The 16,762-nt window shown below is 38.7% G+C and overlaps 1 protein-coding gene across 2 annotated transcripts in view; it reads right to left on the bottom strand.

Moving 5' to 3' along the window:
* Positions 1-15,815, bottom strand: part of PSMD14 (proteasome 26S subunit, non-ATPase 14) — a 59,194-nt gene extending 43,379 nt beyond the window's left edge. The window contains exons 1-3 of one of the 2 annotated variants that reach the window (XM_060777806.2): positions 15,623-15,815; positions 10,139-10,230; positions 6,951-7,003 (exon numbers count right to left, since the gene is read on the bottom strand). In XM_060777806.2, the coding sequence (XP_060633789.1) occupies positions 6,951-6,998 (48 nt within the window). In that variant the 5' untranslated portion in view covers positions 6,999-7,003; positions 10,139-10,230; positions 15,623-15,815. Of the gene's footprint in view, positions 1-6,950; positions 7,004-10,138; positions 10,231-15,577 lie in introns of both variants that reach the window. The other variant, XM_060777798.2, reaches the window with a different exon arrangement.
* Positions 15,816-16,762: the final 947 nt, after the last annotated feature.

Raw genomic sequence — 16,762 nt, forward strand, 5'->3', positions numbered from 1 at the left:
TGCTGCCTTGGAGACTAGGAAACAATGGCTTCAAACTACAGGAAAGGAGATTCCACCTGAACACAAGGAAGAACTCCCTCCCTGTGAGAGCTGTTCAGCAGTGAAACTCCAGGGCAGTGAGTGTTCAGCAGTGAAACTCCAGTGTGGTGGAGGCTCCTTCCTTTGAGGCTTTTAAGCAGAGGTTGGATGGAAGGGGTGCTTTGAATGCGATTTCCCTGCTTCTTGGCAGGAGGTTGGCCCATGAGGTCTCTTCTAACTCTATAATTCTAAGGTGAGAATGGAGTGTGGCAAGTACATGCAAGAAACCATATGGAAAGCTCATAATGCTGAACTATCTAACTTACATTGACAGAAACTAGAGTATGATGGGGTTTCTCATAGGCATTCTGTGGGACTGTTCATATTGGAAAAAATGAATGGAATGGTACAGTTCAACAAGGGCCTTTTACCCCCTTATGCTCTTTTGCTTGACTGTGGTTGACAACAGTGTCCTTCCAAGTCAAGGTGCATAAGTCACACAGGGAGAAGATGTCCAAGAAAAAGGACAATTAAAGTTCTGAAAGTGAAAAGGGGCCGTTCCTTTTCTGACAAACTATGTTTGTGTATCTGATGGGGTGCTAGATGAATTGTGATAGATGCCACTGCACCATATAGGGGGTGCTATTCTAGTTACTACTACAGGGAAAGATTTAAAATGTCAGATTTAAAATGAGAAGGCATTGTGATATTCTTTTCCCCTCACCTCCTGTAATAATTTGCTAATTTGCTATCTTCTGTAAAATTTAGGGGTAGAAGTAATAAAGCATGGGAAACACATCTTCCTACTCCAACATAGGAGTACTCTAAAGCAGGAGGGGTTTATTGTGGTTCTCTAGATGTTTTTCTGGCCCACAACTCCAATTAGCCATAGCCAGTACCACCAGTAGTGAAAGGTTATGGAGGTGACATTCAAAAACACCTGGGAAGACCTAACTTGCCTACCTTGGCAGAAAGACAGATCTCCCAAGGACTTGATCCACTGATGGAATATGAAGTTATTTTCTGAAGAGATGTGGTCACCCATTAGTTCCAGAAAGGCCAATGCCTTCCCAGCCCCCAAATTTGCTGATGATCAATACCAAAAGCCAGGTAGGAAAGCAGAGCTCCCAGTTTGTCAACAGCGGCTGCTGAAAGCTTTGCCTTCTGTATCTTTTGGCTTTTATAAAGGCCTATTGGGGCAAACATACTTCCACAAAACTCTCAGTAATGCTTTTCTCTCTCTCCATTTATCCCCAGAAGCCCACTCATGCACACTTACTCAAAAAAATTCCACTAAATCAGGGAGATGTCGTACTGAATTAAATCAGAATTAGCATAGTCATATCTGCATGGATAAGAATAGTGGAACATTTTGGGTATTTATTAAGGTACCGGTATTTATTTTTCTCCATTACATTAGCAATCTCTGGAACAGCTTATAGTTTTAAAAAAATACCTAAAATTCCTTTAAAAACCCAAAGTGCTTTACTAAATATAAACCCGTCATCCACCATGTCAGGAAGGAAGTTCCTGATGAGAAAAGAAGGCCTACTGAATCTTGCCTTGACCCACAAATGCATGAAAATATTAGCATTCCGTTTTTCAATCTGTAATTGTAAGACACCCAAAGAAAACTAGACTGTCAAGTTTAACCTCTACATAAATTAGATCAGCACGTTCGGCATGATTTTTCGATCAGCAGCAGGTCTTTTAAGTGCTTCAGGTTTTATCAATGAATTCTAAAAATAAAAATAAATAAAGGAAAGACCTTCTCCAGAATCAGGCAGTGCTGTACTTGAAACCTCTTTCAGAGTGACAGTTTTCAAGTGCCACATACAATGCCCTAATCTGGAAGTTTCCCAGCTAACCCATCTGATCAACAATTTCACAGATGGAAGCACTTGATGGCTAATTGGCAAGCCTATTATTCAAACAAAATAGCTATTTGCAATTCTTGCCTCTTTATTTCCAGCTGAAGTGCTAACACGGCTAAGAGACAGGTCACCCCTCCCCTTCACCGCTTCCTTTTTTAAAAAAAGTGGTCTACCTTAACAACTATTTCCTCCAGACATTGGTTGAAAGGATCTCGCCAAAGTTGTAATAAGCAAATATGGCAGGAGACTGTGTTCTGTATTCAAGGACAGGCTTAGCTGGCGTTTCAGTTACTCTTTTTGAGGGCTGTATACAGTGTTACTCTGGGTTATTTACCCACCCACACACATCATCATGTCACCAGCTGTCAATGCTATTGTGCTCCAGAAATGACATTTCAAAATTCAGAAAAGGAAATGGAACAAGAACATTTAACTTGAATTAATGAATTATATTTGTAATTCCCAAATCCTTAGTCAACCCACTGGAATTATATAGCTATGTCTCCGAACTGCTTTGTAAGTGAAGAATGTTTATGCTGTGTGAGAAACAGCGTTGTGTAGTGGCTTGAGTGTTGGACTTACACTATCGGAGACCAGGCTTCAAATCCCTGCCCAGACATGTAAACAATGAGCAGGCCACACTTTCTCTGCCTCAAAAACTCCCTCTGAACTAATCTCCCTAAGAAAAGTCCTTTAAGGCCATCTTAGAGTTGGCAAAGTCGGAAACAACTTGAAGGCAGACAATAACAGTGACAATTGTGTGAGAGTGCATCATAACAAGCCGTTTGAAAGATATGTGTTTTAACCTTTCATTTATTCAGTTTTACCCTCTCTTAGATTGTTCATATACAATCTGAGTGGCATTAGTTTTCATCCAAGACATCAGACAATGGTCACAGTCAGGTGGCAGTTATCCCACCACTAAAGATTTTGTCATGTGAAGAAATCATGGTTGGCAGTTTTAGATGTAATGGCAAGCTATGTTTTGCCCCAGAAAAATTAACCTTTCTTTCAGGCACAAAGGAAAGAAAAGAGAGTAAGTCAGACAGAGCTTGACTCTTATGAGCTTCTAGTCCTCCAAGTCATTCTTATTAATCTACAGTCCCTCAAGTCTTTAACAAGTTGGAGGGGAGCTTGAAGTCACTTCATGTGTCACAGCCTAACTTTAGGTTGGTTACAACTACTGCTATCACTACACATTCTTAAAAATAAAATGAATAAATACGTTCTCAAATGCATGCTTGAAATAAAGGCATTTGTGAGATGTGAAACCATAAAAACCTACTGCTCCGACCTATGGTTAGGACTGCCTGAATAAGCCATATGAAAGTGCATTGCACTGCTTTGTTTTTTATCTCTCAATGAGATGTCTGAGCTGCCTCAAAGCCCATCTAACAGTCAGAACAGATTCACATGCATTTTACATTGTATCTGCTCATGACTGTTTCTTTATATAGTGTAAAGGTTTTGAGGTCTGAATGTTTAAGTGATGTGTGTTTTCTTAATAAAAGTAACACCAAACTACAAAGCATGCACAGCATTTCCCCAACTATAAAATTGAACATTTGTTCAACCTATAAGCAACTAGAGGTGCTAGATCATAACTGCATACTTTCTGTTTATGAAGGATCAAGATTTTTTTCCCCCCAAACAAGACTTCATGATAGATAGCTGGATCCTAAATTCAGGAAAATAAAAACAGCAGTTCGTGACATAGTTTAAATAATAACAAAAGATATTTGAACAACATCAGTTTGGATAAAATTCCATACCTATAAAGTGTCCCACTGGTAAAATTACTTTCTAAAACTGTCTAAGTTGGATCCAGGTGTAGGCATATGTAATAGAATTGGAAGAAGCAGATTTTCACAAGTTACTATAACAGTTTTAATAGGATTTGCAGTGTGGAAGTGCTATTCGGCTCAGAGTGACTTCTTATCTAGTAGAAACTTCCATTAAGTGGAGGATTTACTTCTGATCTGCACTTTCCTTTGCACACCCAAGCCATGTGGCAATTTTCCACCCTGTTCTGGAGTACACCTTAATTGTCTAGAACATATTGGGAGAAGGTAGATGGAAATTTGGATCATGTGATTTTAACATTTATATTTGGATGTTTTTAATGCTTTGTCTTAGTGTTTACATATTGTTTATGCCTATGTGTAATGGTTTTAATAATTTTCATCTATAGTTATGTGTCAGTGTTTAGTTATTGTGATTTTATTTATTATATGTATGTAGGCAGGAATGAGAAAGACGGTATATAAATATACTAAATAAATACATTTGGGAGAAAATGAAAACCACTTTTCTATTAATTGAGACATCTGCTCAAACAAAAGCCACATTGCACTGCTAGATTCTACCCAAAAATTCAGTCCCTGCCTCAAGGTTGTATACTTCGTTGTCTAAGAAAAGTCTTCAATTTCTCTGTAATGAAACCAAAACACTTATCTCCCAATTTGTCTGGGATATCACTGCTACAGTACGGATCAATTTATACCTAGCCCTGTAAGTTTGCATATACTGGATGCTTTCTATAATGTTACACATATTTTCAAAATAGAAACATGCTACATAAGAGTGTGCTTCTTCTGCCAGCGTTCAAATAAACATGGAACATCTCCATGTACATAGGTGGTCCCTACTTTATAATACTGTGTGTCACATGTTGAAATTTGAAAGATAAATGAAGGCCGGTAAAGCGGGGCCCTTATATGTTTAGTATCCTTATTGCCTACATAGGGCTAATGGCTAACCAAGTACTATGGATTGCACCCAGTGCTGTACCCATGATCCCAGAAAGATGTCTGATATAGTGAATCTGGGAAAGAAGAAGACATTTTCTCCAAATCCTTAAATCAAAAGTTTATGTATAGGAAATTGGCAACTATCGACTGTAAATTCTGATTATCAGAAACCTTGAGTGGCTCAAATGTATAGCTTCCATTGGTATTAAAACCTCTATCTCATCAGTGTTCCATTTCCTAATTAAAACACATTTACAACACCTTTCCTTTCCCTTGCCTACCTGGGAAAAAATTAGACAGATCCCAAAAATAAGACAGCCCACTCTCAAATCTTACATGAACCCGTCAAGCATTAAAATTCAGTGAAAGTTTGTGCTAATTTTACTGTCCATACTCAAATCCTGGTGATTTGGCAGATCGGTTGCCATCTTCATCAGGAACTGCATTACCAGAACAGACCCTGCCCCCCCCCCCCCAAACACACACACAATCAAAACTTTAAAAGATAAAAGCATAAACACCCACAAAATCAAACATGGGTCATGCCCTCTGATGACTCTTGTGACAGAGATGGAACACTGTAACTCTAAAAAAGGCCCTAATTTTCTCACCAAGTAGCTTGTTTTTCAAGCTCATTTAAAACTATGAATGGAAAAGGATTGAGAAAGAAATGCTAAGGGCAAATGTAGCTATAATGCTAAGCCAAAGTTATAGGTACTGTCATGGGAAAAGTCACTCTACTCTTATGTTATTCATTCTGGCATCTAAGACAAAAAAGCATACAGTACATAAAAGCTTTATACAAAAATTCTGGTTGAGGAAGAAAAATAACAGTGGGCTCCCAAAGAACTTTACACTTAACATTAGCATGACAGTAGTTAAAATATGTGGCGGCAACATAAAACCTGGGTGACATCCAAGTCAAAGAATAATTAAGTACCTGGCTTGGGTATCCAATCAGGACTAGAAAAAGGCTTCTCTTCCATATTCCCCAACTTGTACATAAACAATTTCAGAAGCTTTTTGTTGACATACATCAATGAGAGAAATAAGCTGTACATTCATGAAAGTGCATTCTTTGCGGCACTATTGTGTGCTTTTTTGTGACAGTCCCCTGATGCTGAAGCACCTTCGGAAGAGAGGTATGATTGATGCTGATGTTGCTTTCCTTTTAGGGCCAAAATGGACTTTGGCTTTATATTTCTTTGGAATTTGTTTCTTCTTTTACATTAATGTTACAGCATTAATGTAAAAAGCACCTGGATAAGCCAGCATGGGAATCTTTAGAAATAAATTAAATGGCAGAGACAGTCAGGGATTAGTTAAATCTCAGAACCCCAAAATATTGTTTATACAGAGTTATAGACCACTGATGAAGGAGAGGAAGGCCTTATTTGACTAGACAGTGGAACAAGGTGTGGTATTTTGTGCAAGTGGAAAGAAGAGACTTTTCACTAGGTGGAAGGGACTAGACCAGTGGTTCTCAACTGTGGGTCCCCAGGTGTTTTGGTCTACAACTTCCAGAAATCCCAACCAGTTTACGGGCTGTTAGGCTTTCTGGGAGTTGAAGGCCAAAACATTTGGGGACCTACAGGCCGAGAACCACTGGAATAGACAGAAAAAGAAAACTGAGCAGCCACTGGGATATTTTATCAAGAATTTTGAGAATTCTTTCATATTCTTGCACATTCATTGTGGTGACCAAGCGAAATGTGTTATGAGATGCACTCACATAGATGTGGTGCTTATATGAATAAGATGTAGACCATCACTGCTGATCAGTCCAGGGAGATTTAACTTGCAAATGATTTGTGCTTTCCACTGCATGCTTGAATAAAGTTTGACAAATCATCTGCTCTGAGCAAACTACGATCCTAAATTCCAAATAAAAATATCTTGCTTCATCGTACATTGCATATTCTCAAATTCTGTTTGGACAGTGAAACAACATGAAAGCAGGTTTGATAATTTATATTAATGTACATGATGAAGTATGGTTTGCTTATGAAACATCTCATTACCCCCCAAAAAGTATTAAATCTTTACGGTAACACTAGGTAAGTTTGAATAAAATGGTAAGGCAGCAAAATGTAAATTTTCTAACCTATTGAATATTCTGCCCAATCACTAAAATTTCCATTGGAAGCAGATGACTCCTATGCACCAGAGGGCCAAGCATGGTCACAAGTTCAATACACTGAGAGTGGAACTGAGAGTAACTTTTAACTAGAAATATATGTAGGGAGGGAGAGAAGACTTGCAAATTTATTTAAATCTTTTAAAAATGCACCAAAAGCTAGATACTAACCTGTCCCAGACCAGGCATGCCTCCTCCAAGTCGCAGAAGTCTATCCATAATTTCTAAAGGAAAGAAACAAAAAAGAGATGGCATACCTAGGTTCTAATGTGTTTGGTAAATTGTGCTCCATATAATTCACCTTCAGTCACTCATTATGTCAAAAATATTGGTAGTAATTACAACACAACATCAGACTTCCTATTAATTAACACCACATATTAATCCAAGAAGCTGTCTTCCATACTAATTAGCAACCGCATTTTAAGTGAACTGGGATTGGGTTAGCCTCAGTTTTGAAAGGGGGAAAAGACAAGTTTTTCTTGCAATATTCATTTTTTAAAAAATTGTAAACCCCCCCCCCCCCCCAAATATTTTGTTCCTCTTCTGACACCTTACCTGAAAAAGCATCGGCATACCAAGCTAATAGAAAAACAACCCAACACCTCCCTACCAGTATATCAGAGTTTCCTTCAGTATATCCAGAGGACATCAATATGAAAACTCAAAAGTGAAGATTTTTAGCATCCTCATTAGTAGGTTCTGTGCTAATTAACTTACAGCTTGTCAGTTTGCATCAAAACTGCATATGAAAGATGCTGTATGAATATTTTCTGAATTAGCATCAAAAGCTTTTTTTAATGAACTCATTACACCAAAAGAATGCTGTAAAGTAAACATGAAATGGCTTTAGTTAACGTACCAGGGGCTGTACACTTGTTCCACACATTTCCAGTCTTGTTAAATATGGAGTGCTACAGAATGAGCCGGTGCCACAAGCATTCCACCCTTTGTTAGACTGTTGCAGCCACAACGTATTCCTATGCAGCATGTAACTACTAGTTCGGAAATTCTCATCACCTCAAATACTAGACCTTAAAGTGGTGAGAACATTGATTAACTATTCTGAGGCAAAGCTGGATACAGGAAGATCAACTCTCCCACTACTGAGTGCCATCAATGCTCATGTACTCAGGTTCATTGGTCAGGCACCGAGTATTGTCACAGGTGAGGATGGGGAGGTGTCTTGGCACATCTTTGGTTGAGACGGGAGAGTAAAGTGGACTGCCAAGAGAAACTGTTGGCAGTGTGTGTGTGTATCATATAGGCTCACGTATAAAGCAGACTTCATGTATAATGTGAGGGCAGGTTTGGGGGCCAAGATTATGGATTTTTATAGGACCCATGGATAGTGTCATTCTACAGAAAGGGGAAAGCACCAATGCCAACTCAGAAGGCCAGCAAGCACTGTTCTGGCATTCAAAAAGATCAGAATCAAAGTTGCGGTAGAACAGAGAGGGCTGGTACTTCTTTTAGGCTCTTCTGGGACAGACTAGGTTCTTGTCTTTCACCACTTTATTCAGAGAAGTAGATTTTTTTTGGTACAAGTTAGAATATAGCATTCACATTAACCCATGGGTAAGTTGAGGCAGAATTTCTGGGCTGATTTTTTACTAAACCTTCTAGACTTATACATGACTATTTAGGGTATGTATATATATATATATATATATGTATGTGTGTGTTATCTCCTACAGGTGGATATCTAAAATGCTTGGAGATTTAAGTATTTTGTGCACTGGAATACAGTACTTTTTGGAATACCCTTTCATCTCACTCATCTGCACACAAAGCACCAGCACACCAAAGTTGCAACCTGAAAAGCTGAGTTTAGATCCGGGGTGAAATCAGTGCTGCAAAATGCAGAGTTGTGTACAGGATTGTCTTCTTCCATACAATCAACCCCAAACACTGAGGTCCTTTGGGGGTGTCTGCTCCAGCCTGCTCAACCCACAGCACCTTTTCACTGGTCGCCCACAACTGTGGAATGACCAGCCGGTAGAGCTTTGACAGCTATCGGAATTCAAGACACAGATAAAGACCTATCTCTCCTGGCACACCTACCCAGAGAATTTTAATGATGAATTTTAAACTTCAATTCTATGTCTAATTTTTGTTTTTGTGTATTTTATATGTTTTGTTTAGGGTTTATGTTATTATATAATTTTGTCTGACTACAAATAGTTTAATTTATTGATGTTAAGTTTAATTTACTGATGTTAGACTTTAATTTGATGTTAGGATTTAATGTTATTTTCATATGTGACTTTTTGTGGGATTTTATGTCAGTTTTTTTTACGTAGGCATTGAATGTTTTTGCCGTTGTATGTTTGAATCCGCCAGGAGTCCCCTAGTATATTATCATTTGAAACACAAAAATATTATTATTGTTATTATCATTATATACCAATCACAAAAGACATATTTTTGATTTCTAATTTTGGTTTGTTGCTAATTTAAAAATAAATCATGTTAATATATATAGGCTCACACATCACAGGAAGTTTTATTTCTTTTTCCTTTGCCAGTTCCACTTGCAATATGATTATTGAACAACACATTTTTAAATAGTCATGTAAGGGATCATTCTTTGAATATGACAAAAAGTAAATAAAACATAGATATACATACACACACCTACGTGGTCCAAGCAATATTTTGAACAAACCTAAAATCTTTTCTAGATTGTATTTTGTGTCAAGCATATTAGTCAACACCTCTTACAATGGATGTTCAATTAATCCCTCCCACTGATGAAATAGCTATAATTAATGGAAGAGGATGGGATTATTTTCCTCTGTGTACTATACCTCCTATTACCTAAAAAAATGTCTCCTGGGGGTTGGGAACCATTTGTAACACACAAGAGATTGAATGTGGAAGGGAAAATACGTTGCAGGAGCAAAAACTCTCTATGAGGTATTGGAGTTCCAACCATCACTTCACTAATAGACCAATCACTAGCATTAATCCTGCACCCTTTTGTACACTACTCTAACTTCTGCACCTTTTCCAGAGTGGCACAGCAGTGACAAGGAAGTCTAATGAAACATTCCTGCTCCAAGCAACCTATTTCTCCATTGTCTGACTTCAGGAACATCTGCTATTTCCACAGCCATTTTCTTCCTGCCACTACTGCCACCAATGCCAGAATAATGGCATAGTGCATCAGCTAGATTCTATCCTTAATGCTTAATCAACAATCCCACTTTGACAGAAGAACCAGTGATGTTAAATGCACTACTCGTTCTCTCAATATCCTGGGGCAAAGAATTATATTCCTAGACAATCGATGCAATAATGTTGTAATATCTATGGCTTAGACTCTAAAATATTAGTTTTTAACTGTATTACTTTACCTTATATTTATTTAATGTTCAGTTCTTAACACCAACTTTGTTTTGATCTCTGCTCGATTTGTAGCGTTGATGAAGGTGAACCCAATTCCTATCTGAATAGAAGGAAGACCAACTATTAGTATACAAAAGCATCCCCTTTCCTTTAGGTACATTCCCATTGCTTTAGGTACTTCTACCCCAAGTCTTGCAGATACAAAGGATTTCTGAATGTAACAGACAAATGGCTATAGTATGAAAGCAATAACATTTATGCAACATAGAAGTGATTGCCCCCAAAACCTTCATATCAGCAAAAGGAAATAATACTCGCCTTTAAAACAAAAGCTATAATGGGATGGATCCAAATGTAGTTAGTATTGGAGTAGACTCACAGAAACAATGGGACTTACATCATAGTTTACAAGTTCCATTCATGAGTCCAAAATAACCCTAGATCCAATTTGTCACCTGATTAAGGATCCTCTCTGGGTTAGATAAAAAGAACAATCAGCTGCACAAGTAGGGAAACTATTAACGTCTTTGTGATTCTATTCTTGTTATAACATTAGATCAAATGAGATTTAAGGATTGAAGGTTTATTGGACTTTTAGTTTAATAAATTGCACTATTATAATTTTTAATATTAATATCAGTTTCATGGAATTAGGGGTGGCCGGCTTTTTTGTGTTCTGCATGCATGTGAAGAAAAATAAGGAGTGTGTAAACATGTGAGTGCTAATAACAATAAAAGCAATTATTATACCTTGGAGGTCTCCAGAGATATGCTAAAGATTCAAATTAACTTATTCCCATCTCAGATTGCCATATTACAGCTGATAAACATCCAATCTGATTCAACGTGGTGAATTAAGACAGAGTTTTCCACTTAAACAGGATTAGACAATAGTAAAAAATATCAATAGCTGCCAATGTTCATCTCCTATAAAAGGATAAATTAACCCTGCAGAACCATTGAAACCAAAAGGGAAAAAAGGAATTTCTAATACAAGCTTTCACTGACTTCATGAGATGCTTGGAGTAAAGCTTCTTTAGAAAAAGATATATACCAAAATGTAGGGGAGTAACATGGACTTTGAAAAAGAAATGCAAAACGTGTGGATTTGATGGTGTCTTAACAATGGTCAGAAAAGATAGAGAGCCAAAGTAGGGGACTAGCTTTACATACAAGCCTGGAAGAGCAGAGACACATATGCATTGATATGAGCACATGACTAATGAAGTGTTGAAACTAAGAGCCATGAGAACCTTATTGTAATAGCTGGAATGTCAACCATTTTTAAATGTGTAGTGTCCCAAGAAACAACAGAGTATATAGCCTTTATTACCTATTTACAATAATTAAACACTACAAAATCTAAGCCACCAAAATAGATAATGAACAAGTACACCAGAATCTCTCGACCAATGCAATAACATCTTCCATTATCACAACATTTTCATGTGCAAATATTTATGCATAATGAAGTGTCATTTTAATGCCATTTCCCATGCAAAAACATTCAGAATTTTAAGTTGATATGAGATGTAACTAAAGCAAGATAAACATACTGTTATTGATTTTGTTAACATCTTCTATTAATAGATTTTAACAAACTGCAAACTTCCACATAATGATTACTGTAACTTCAGCACCAAGCTCACATGGAATTCTCACTCTCTGGTTTTTACCAGTTTCAGATCATATGAGAGGCTTAGTTCCTGATAAACATGGAGCCATTACAGTAAATATATGTTTAGGAACACTTAAACACACTATACAAATACCTACCATACAAATAAGCTATTTTTAAACTTTGTACACTTCTTTTATGTTTCAAATGTTCCCATTTTCTGTTCTCTCTTAACCCTTTTAGCATGCCTGTTATTTATTTTGAGTAAAAGTTAAGCAAAAAGATGTTGTAATTAGACTGCAAATACAAATACAAAGTCCTTTTGGAATTTTTATTATGCATTTGGGAGTGGGAAATGTGTGCCTTTTCTCTCACCCTAAACTTTGGAGAAAATCAGACCATAAGCAAACAAAGAACATGTATTTATTTACAGTATTTGTATACCGCTTTTCTCACCCCAAGGGACATCAATGATTCTAATAACCAATAGGCAAAATGCAGTTTTAAAGCAAAGATTGATACTTGCTGTGGTCATCATGATTTGACCACAGTAGCTGGGGCTGATCTGAACTGCAATTCAAAACCTCTGGAAGACAACAAATTGTGTATCTGGTGATGAAAACAGCAACAGCAGCAACAAGAGAATTGGCAAAAAAGACATATGCATCCATACATATACATCTATGAGAATTCACTAAAAATGGAGGAGTATTACATAAAAATTAAATGTGTTTTTAAAATCCCATGAAGTATTTTTGTATAATTTGGACTACTTGAACTCTGCCAATTTAAAAACAACTATCAGGCTTGTTTTTTGTTTGAATTTTAAAGGTCCAAATTAACATGAACTAGATCTTGGGCAAAATAGCAACCGTTTCTTTTATGGAATAAATTACAGAAGAGTGGGAACACTTTCCCTACTGAAGTACTCTTTAAGCTATCTCATGGAGAGGCCAAGCAAGACAGATATCTTCTTGGAGCCCATCGAGTACAACGTTTTCTTTCTTTCATGGTAGCTCTCCACCAATTGGCAGCCAGTGGCTCACGGAAAAGCACATTGAGTAGCACTGGTTTAATGGATGAAACAAGTACAATGACAGACAGTTTTAGGGCAGTGGAGATAAAGATTATGAGATAATGCTCAGGTAGCCCACCAAGGGTACTGTATCCCCAGAATTTCCATAACTCTTGACTTAAGGCTGCAAGCTGGGACTCAAAAACAACTTATGCCAGACTAATCTTATCTCTTTTTTCGATAGGGTTACGTGTTTGGTAGATGCAGGGAATGCTGTGGATGTAAACTATCTTGATTTCAGTAAGGCCTTCAACAAAGTTTCCCATGACCTTCTTGCAAGCAAACTAGAAAAATGTGGGCTAGGAAATACTACTATAAAGTGGATCTGTAATTGGTTAAGCAATTGAATCCAAAGGGTGCTCAACAATGGTTCCTCTTCTTCCTGGAAAAAAAGTCACTAGTGGACTGCTGCAGGGTTCAGTCCTGGGTCCAGTACTGTTCAACATCTTTATTAATGACTTGGATGAAGGTTTAGAGGGCATGATCAACAAGTTTGCAGATGGCACCAAATTAGGAGGGATAACTAATACTCCAGAGGACACGAACAAAATTCAAAATTACCTTAACAGATTAGAGAGCTGGGCTAAAACTAACAACATGAATTTCAGCAAGGATAAATGTAAAATACTATACTTAGGCATAAAAAAATGAAATGCAAAGATACAAAATGGGTGATGCCTGGCTCAACAATAGTCCATGTGATAAAGATCTTGGAGTCTTCATGAGCAACAGTGTGATGCAGCAGCTTAAAAAGACAATGGGATTTTGGGCTGCATCAAAAGGAGTCTAGTGTCTAGATCATGGGAAGTCATGGTGCCTTTATATTCTGCTTTGGTTAGACCTCACCTGGAATAGTGTGTCCCATTCTGGGCATCACAGTTTAAAAGAGATATTGACAAGCAGGAAGATGTCCAGAGGAGGACGATTAAAAGGATTAAAAGTCTGGAGACCATGCCCTACAAGGAATGTCTTAAAAAACTGGGTAGGTTTAGCCTGCAGAAGAGAAGGTTGAGAGGATACATGATAGCCATGTATAAATATGGCAAAGGGTGTCATAAAGAAGAAGAAGCAGACTTTTTTTCTGCTGACCTTGAAATTAGAACTATGAGAAATTGGCTCCAATTACAGAAAAGAAGATTCCACTTGAACATTAGGAAGAACTTCCTGACCGTATGAGCTGTTCTGCAGTGGAACTCTATTCCTCAGAGTGTGGTGGATGCTCCTTCCTCGGAAACGTTAAACAGAGGCTGGATGAACATCTGTCAGGGATAGTTTTTGTTTTTCCTGCATGGCACAGGGTTTGACTAGATGGTCTATGTGGTCTCGTTCAACTCAATTATTTTATGATTCCAGGGAAATTGTATTTCCAAATCTCTCATGAACAGTGAGCCTCATCACTGTCAATGAAGTAAGGAAGAATTCAGCATCTAAGAGATCTAGAATGAAGTCTGATTTCCAAGTCTGCAAATCAACGTATTTCTTAAATGGCTTGCTACAAGAATCATTCTAGGGAAACAACTAGTACAAGTGCACATAGTACACTATGAGGTAAACTTAGGCTCCTTCCACACAGCTGAATAAAATCTCACAGTATCTGTTTTGAACTGGAATATATGGTAGTGTAGACTCAGATAACTCAGTTCAAAGCAGATATTGTGGGATTTTCTGCCTTGATATTCTGGAATATATGGCTGTGCGGAAGGGTCCTCATAGAACCAGTATGGAGCAGTGATTAAAGTAGTGGACTGAGACTAGGGAGACTAGGTTTATTTCCCACTGACTCAAGAAACTGGGCAACCCTGACCCAGTCTCCCTTTTAGAATCATAAAATTATAGAGTTGGAAGAGACCTCATGGGCCAACCCCCTGTCAAGAAGCAGGGGTCTTGTCACACAAAACAATCCAGTTTCTGCCTCCTGCAGAATTCTGGGGGTTGTAGTTTAGGGAGAAGCCTTTAACAGCCTCACTAAACTACAAACCCCAGAATTCTGCAGGAGACAGAAAGTAGATTTAAAGTGGATTTTCTCTCTAGTGTGATGAAGTGGTTGGTCTAGCCTATCTCACAGGAAGATAAAATAGGAAGAAGTAAATACATGTATTTTCCCTTGAACTCAATGAAGAAATGACAGGATATAAACATGAATAACGAATAAAGAAGTTGTGTTAAAAACATGGATGGCAACAATCTTGTTACAGTTACTAGCGGGCCTGTAGCTAGAGGGGGGTTAGGATTCAACCCCCCCCCCCAAATGTTTCAGATAGAAAACTGGTTTTTCTCATGAATTTTAACTGGTTAACCAATTAATGAGTAAACTAGGTTTTTTAAATTTCTCCTGGCTACAGGCCTGGTTGCTAGAAAATGGGAGCAAGCCTCAGAAAGACTAATTTGTGATGTTCACCCTATGCTGGATTTGAATGGCCTCAGAACACCAGGAACCATTCTAATCTGGGATCCTCTGACAGTAGCAAGGAATGGAAGAAAACACAAGGATACCTTCCCCTCAACTCCCTAACCCAGGGCTCTTCCACACAGAAAATCCCACAATATCTGCTTTGAAGTGGGTTATCTGTGTCCACACTGCCATATATTCCAGTTCAAAGATAATGTGGGATTTTATTCAGCTCTGTGGAAGTGGCCCCCGTATCCAATGCAGTTTATTGCTGCTGCTGCTTCTTTCCAGCCGCTTCCAACATATAATAACTCTATTGTGGGTTCGGCTGGGTTTACTCTCCAGTAAACACGGCTAGCCTTTACCTTGTCTCTGCCTCCGCTTCTCCCTCTCCAGGAGTCGAGGCCTACCCTTTCTCGGAGCCCGGAATCCTGCCTCGACTCTTTCTCTCCGTCCCTCGGTGCCGCCTTCCGCTCAGCCGGGCCGCGATGAATCAGCTCGTGTTATTCAAACCTGGGGCAACATCCCAGGCCTCTCACATACGCTTCCGGGGTCAAGGCGCGACGTTCGCGGCGGCCTCACCCCACTTCCGCTCTCTCAGGAGCAACTAATAGCGACCCGAGCTCGTAGCCATAGCGACGGAACTTCCCGCCCACTCTGTCTCCTTTAGTGGAGCCGCAACATCAAGGCTGAGCGGCGAACGCTGAGCTCCGTAGCCACGCCCACTACACCTCTCTGATGCGATTCGTTCCAAAGGGGCGGGGCGTTTGTCCTCTGGCTTCTACTGCTTAAGACCAGCGATTGAATCGGGAATCTGATTGGCTGCCGCGGAAAGGGTGGGCAGGTCCCACTTTCCAAAGTTTTGAGAGTTTCTAGTTCTTGAGGGGACTCTAAACAGAGGGTGCATCCACCCAGAGGAAAAGTGTTTTTGCCATGCATCAAGGAAACTACTGACTGCATAGGGAAGCTGATGAGGACACACAACATACAAACTATCTACAGACCCACAAATTGTCTCTTCGGTGCAAGGAATTATTGGCTCAGTTCCCAGTCAATCCAATCCATACAGAGCGGACACCAAACACGGCATTTTGTTCAGAACAAAATGCCGTGTTTGGTGTCCGCTCTGTATGGATTGGATTGACTGGGAACTGAGCCAATAATTCCTTGCACCGAAGAGACAATTTGTAATTCCCACAATACTATTACAAGATTCCAGTGCTTCATGGTGATAATGATCTTGATATAGCAGTCCTTTGCAGGAGGCTACACACAAAGCTCACCTGCCAAACAAGGGATTTCCTATTCATGTCAATGAATGGAGCAGTTCCAAGAATACAAACAGACTTGTGTACTAAGCTGCTGTTTCCATTGAGTGAATGAGGAACTGCACATGTAATAGAGCCGGTGAATTTTTTGGTGTTTTTTGGAATACTTGCCTATGAGTTATCTTGAAGACATGACTAATGTCTGAACACAAAATTCTTTTATGTTTCATATACAGCTTATATACATAACCTGAAGGTGATTCTATAAACAACATTTTAAAT

The sequence above is a fragment of the Anolis sagrei genome, chromosome 1 (assembly GCF_037176765.1).
Source record: "Anolis sagrei isolate rAnoSag1 chromosome 1, rAnoSag1.mat, whole genome shotgun sequence".
Classification (NCBI taxonomy): domain Eukaryota; kingdom Metazoa; phylum Chordata; class Lepidosauria; order Squamata; family Dactyloidae; genus Anolis; species Anolis sagrei.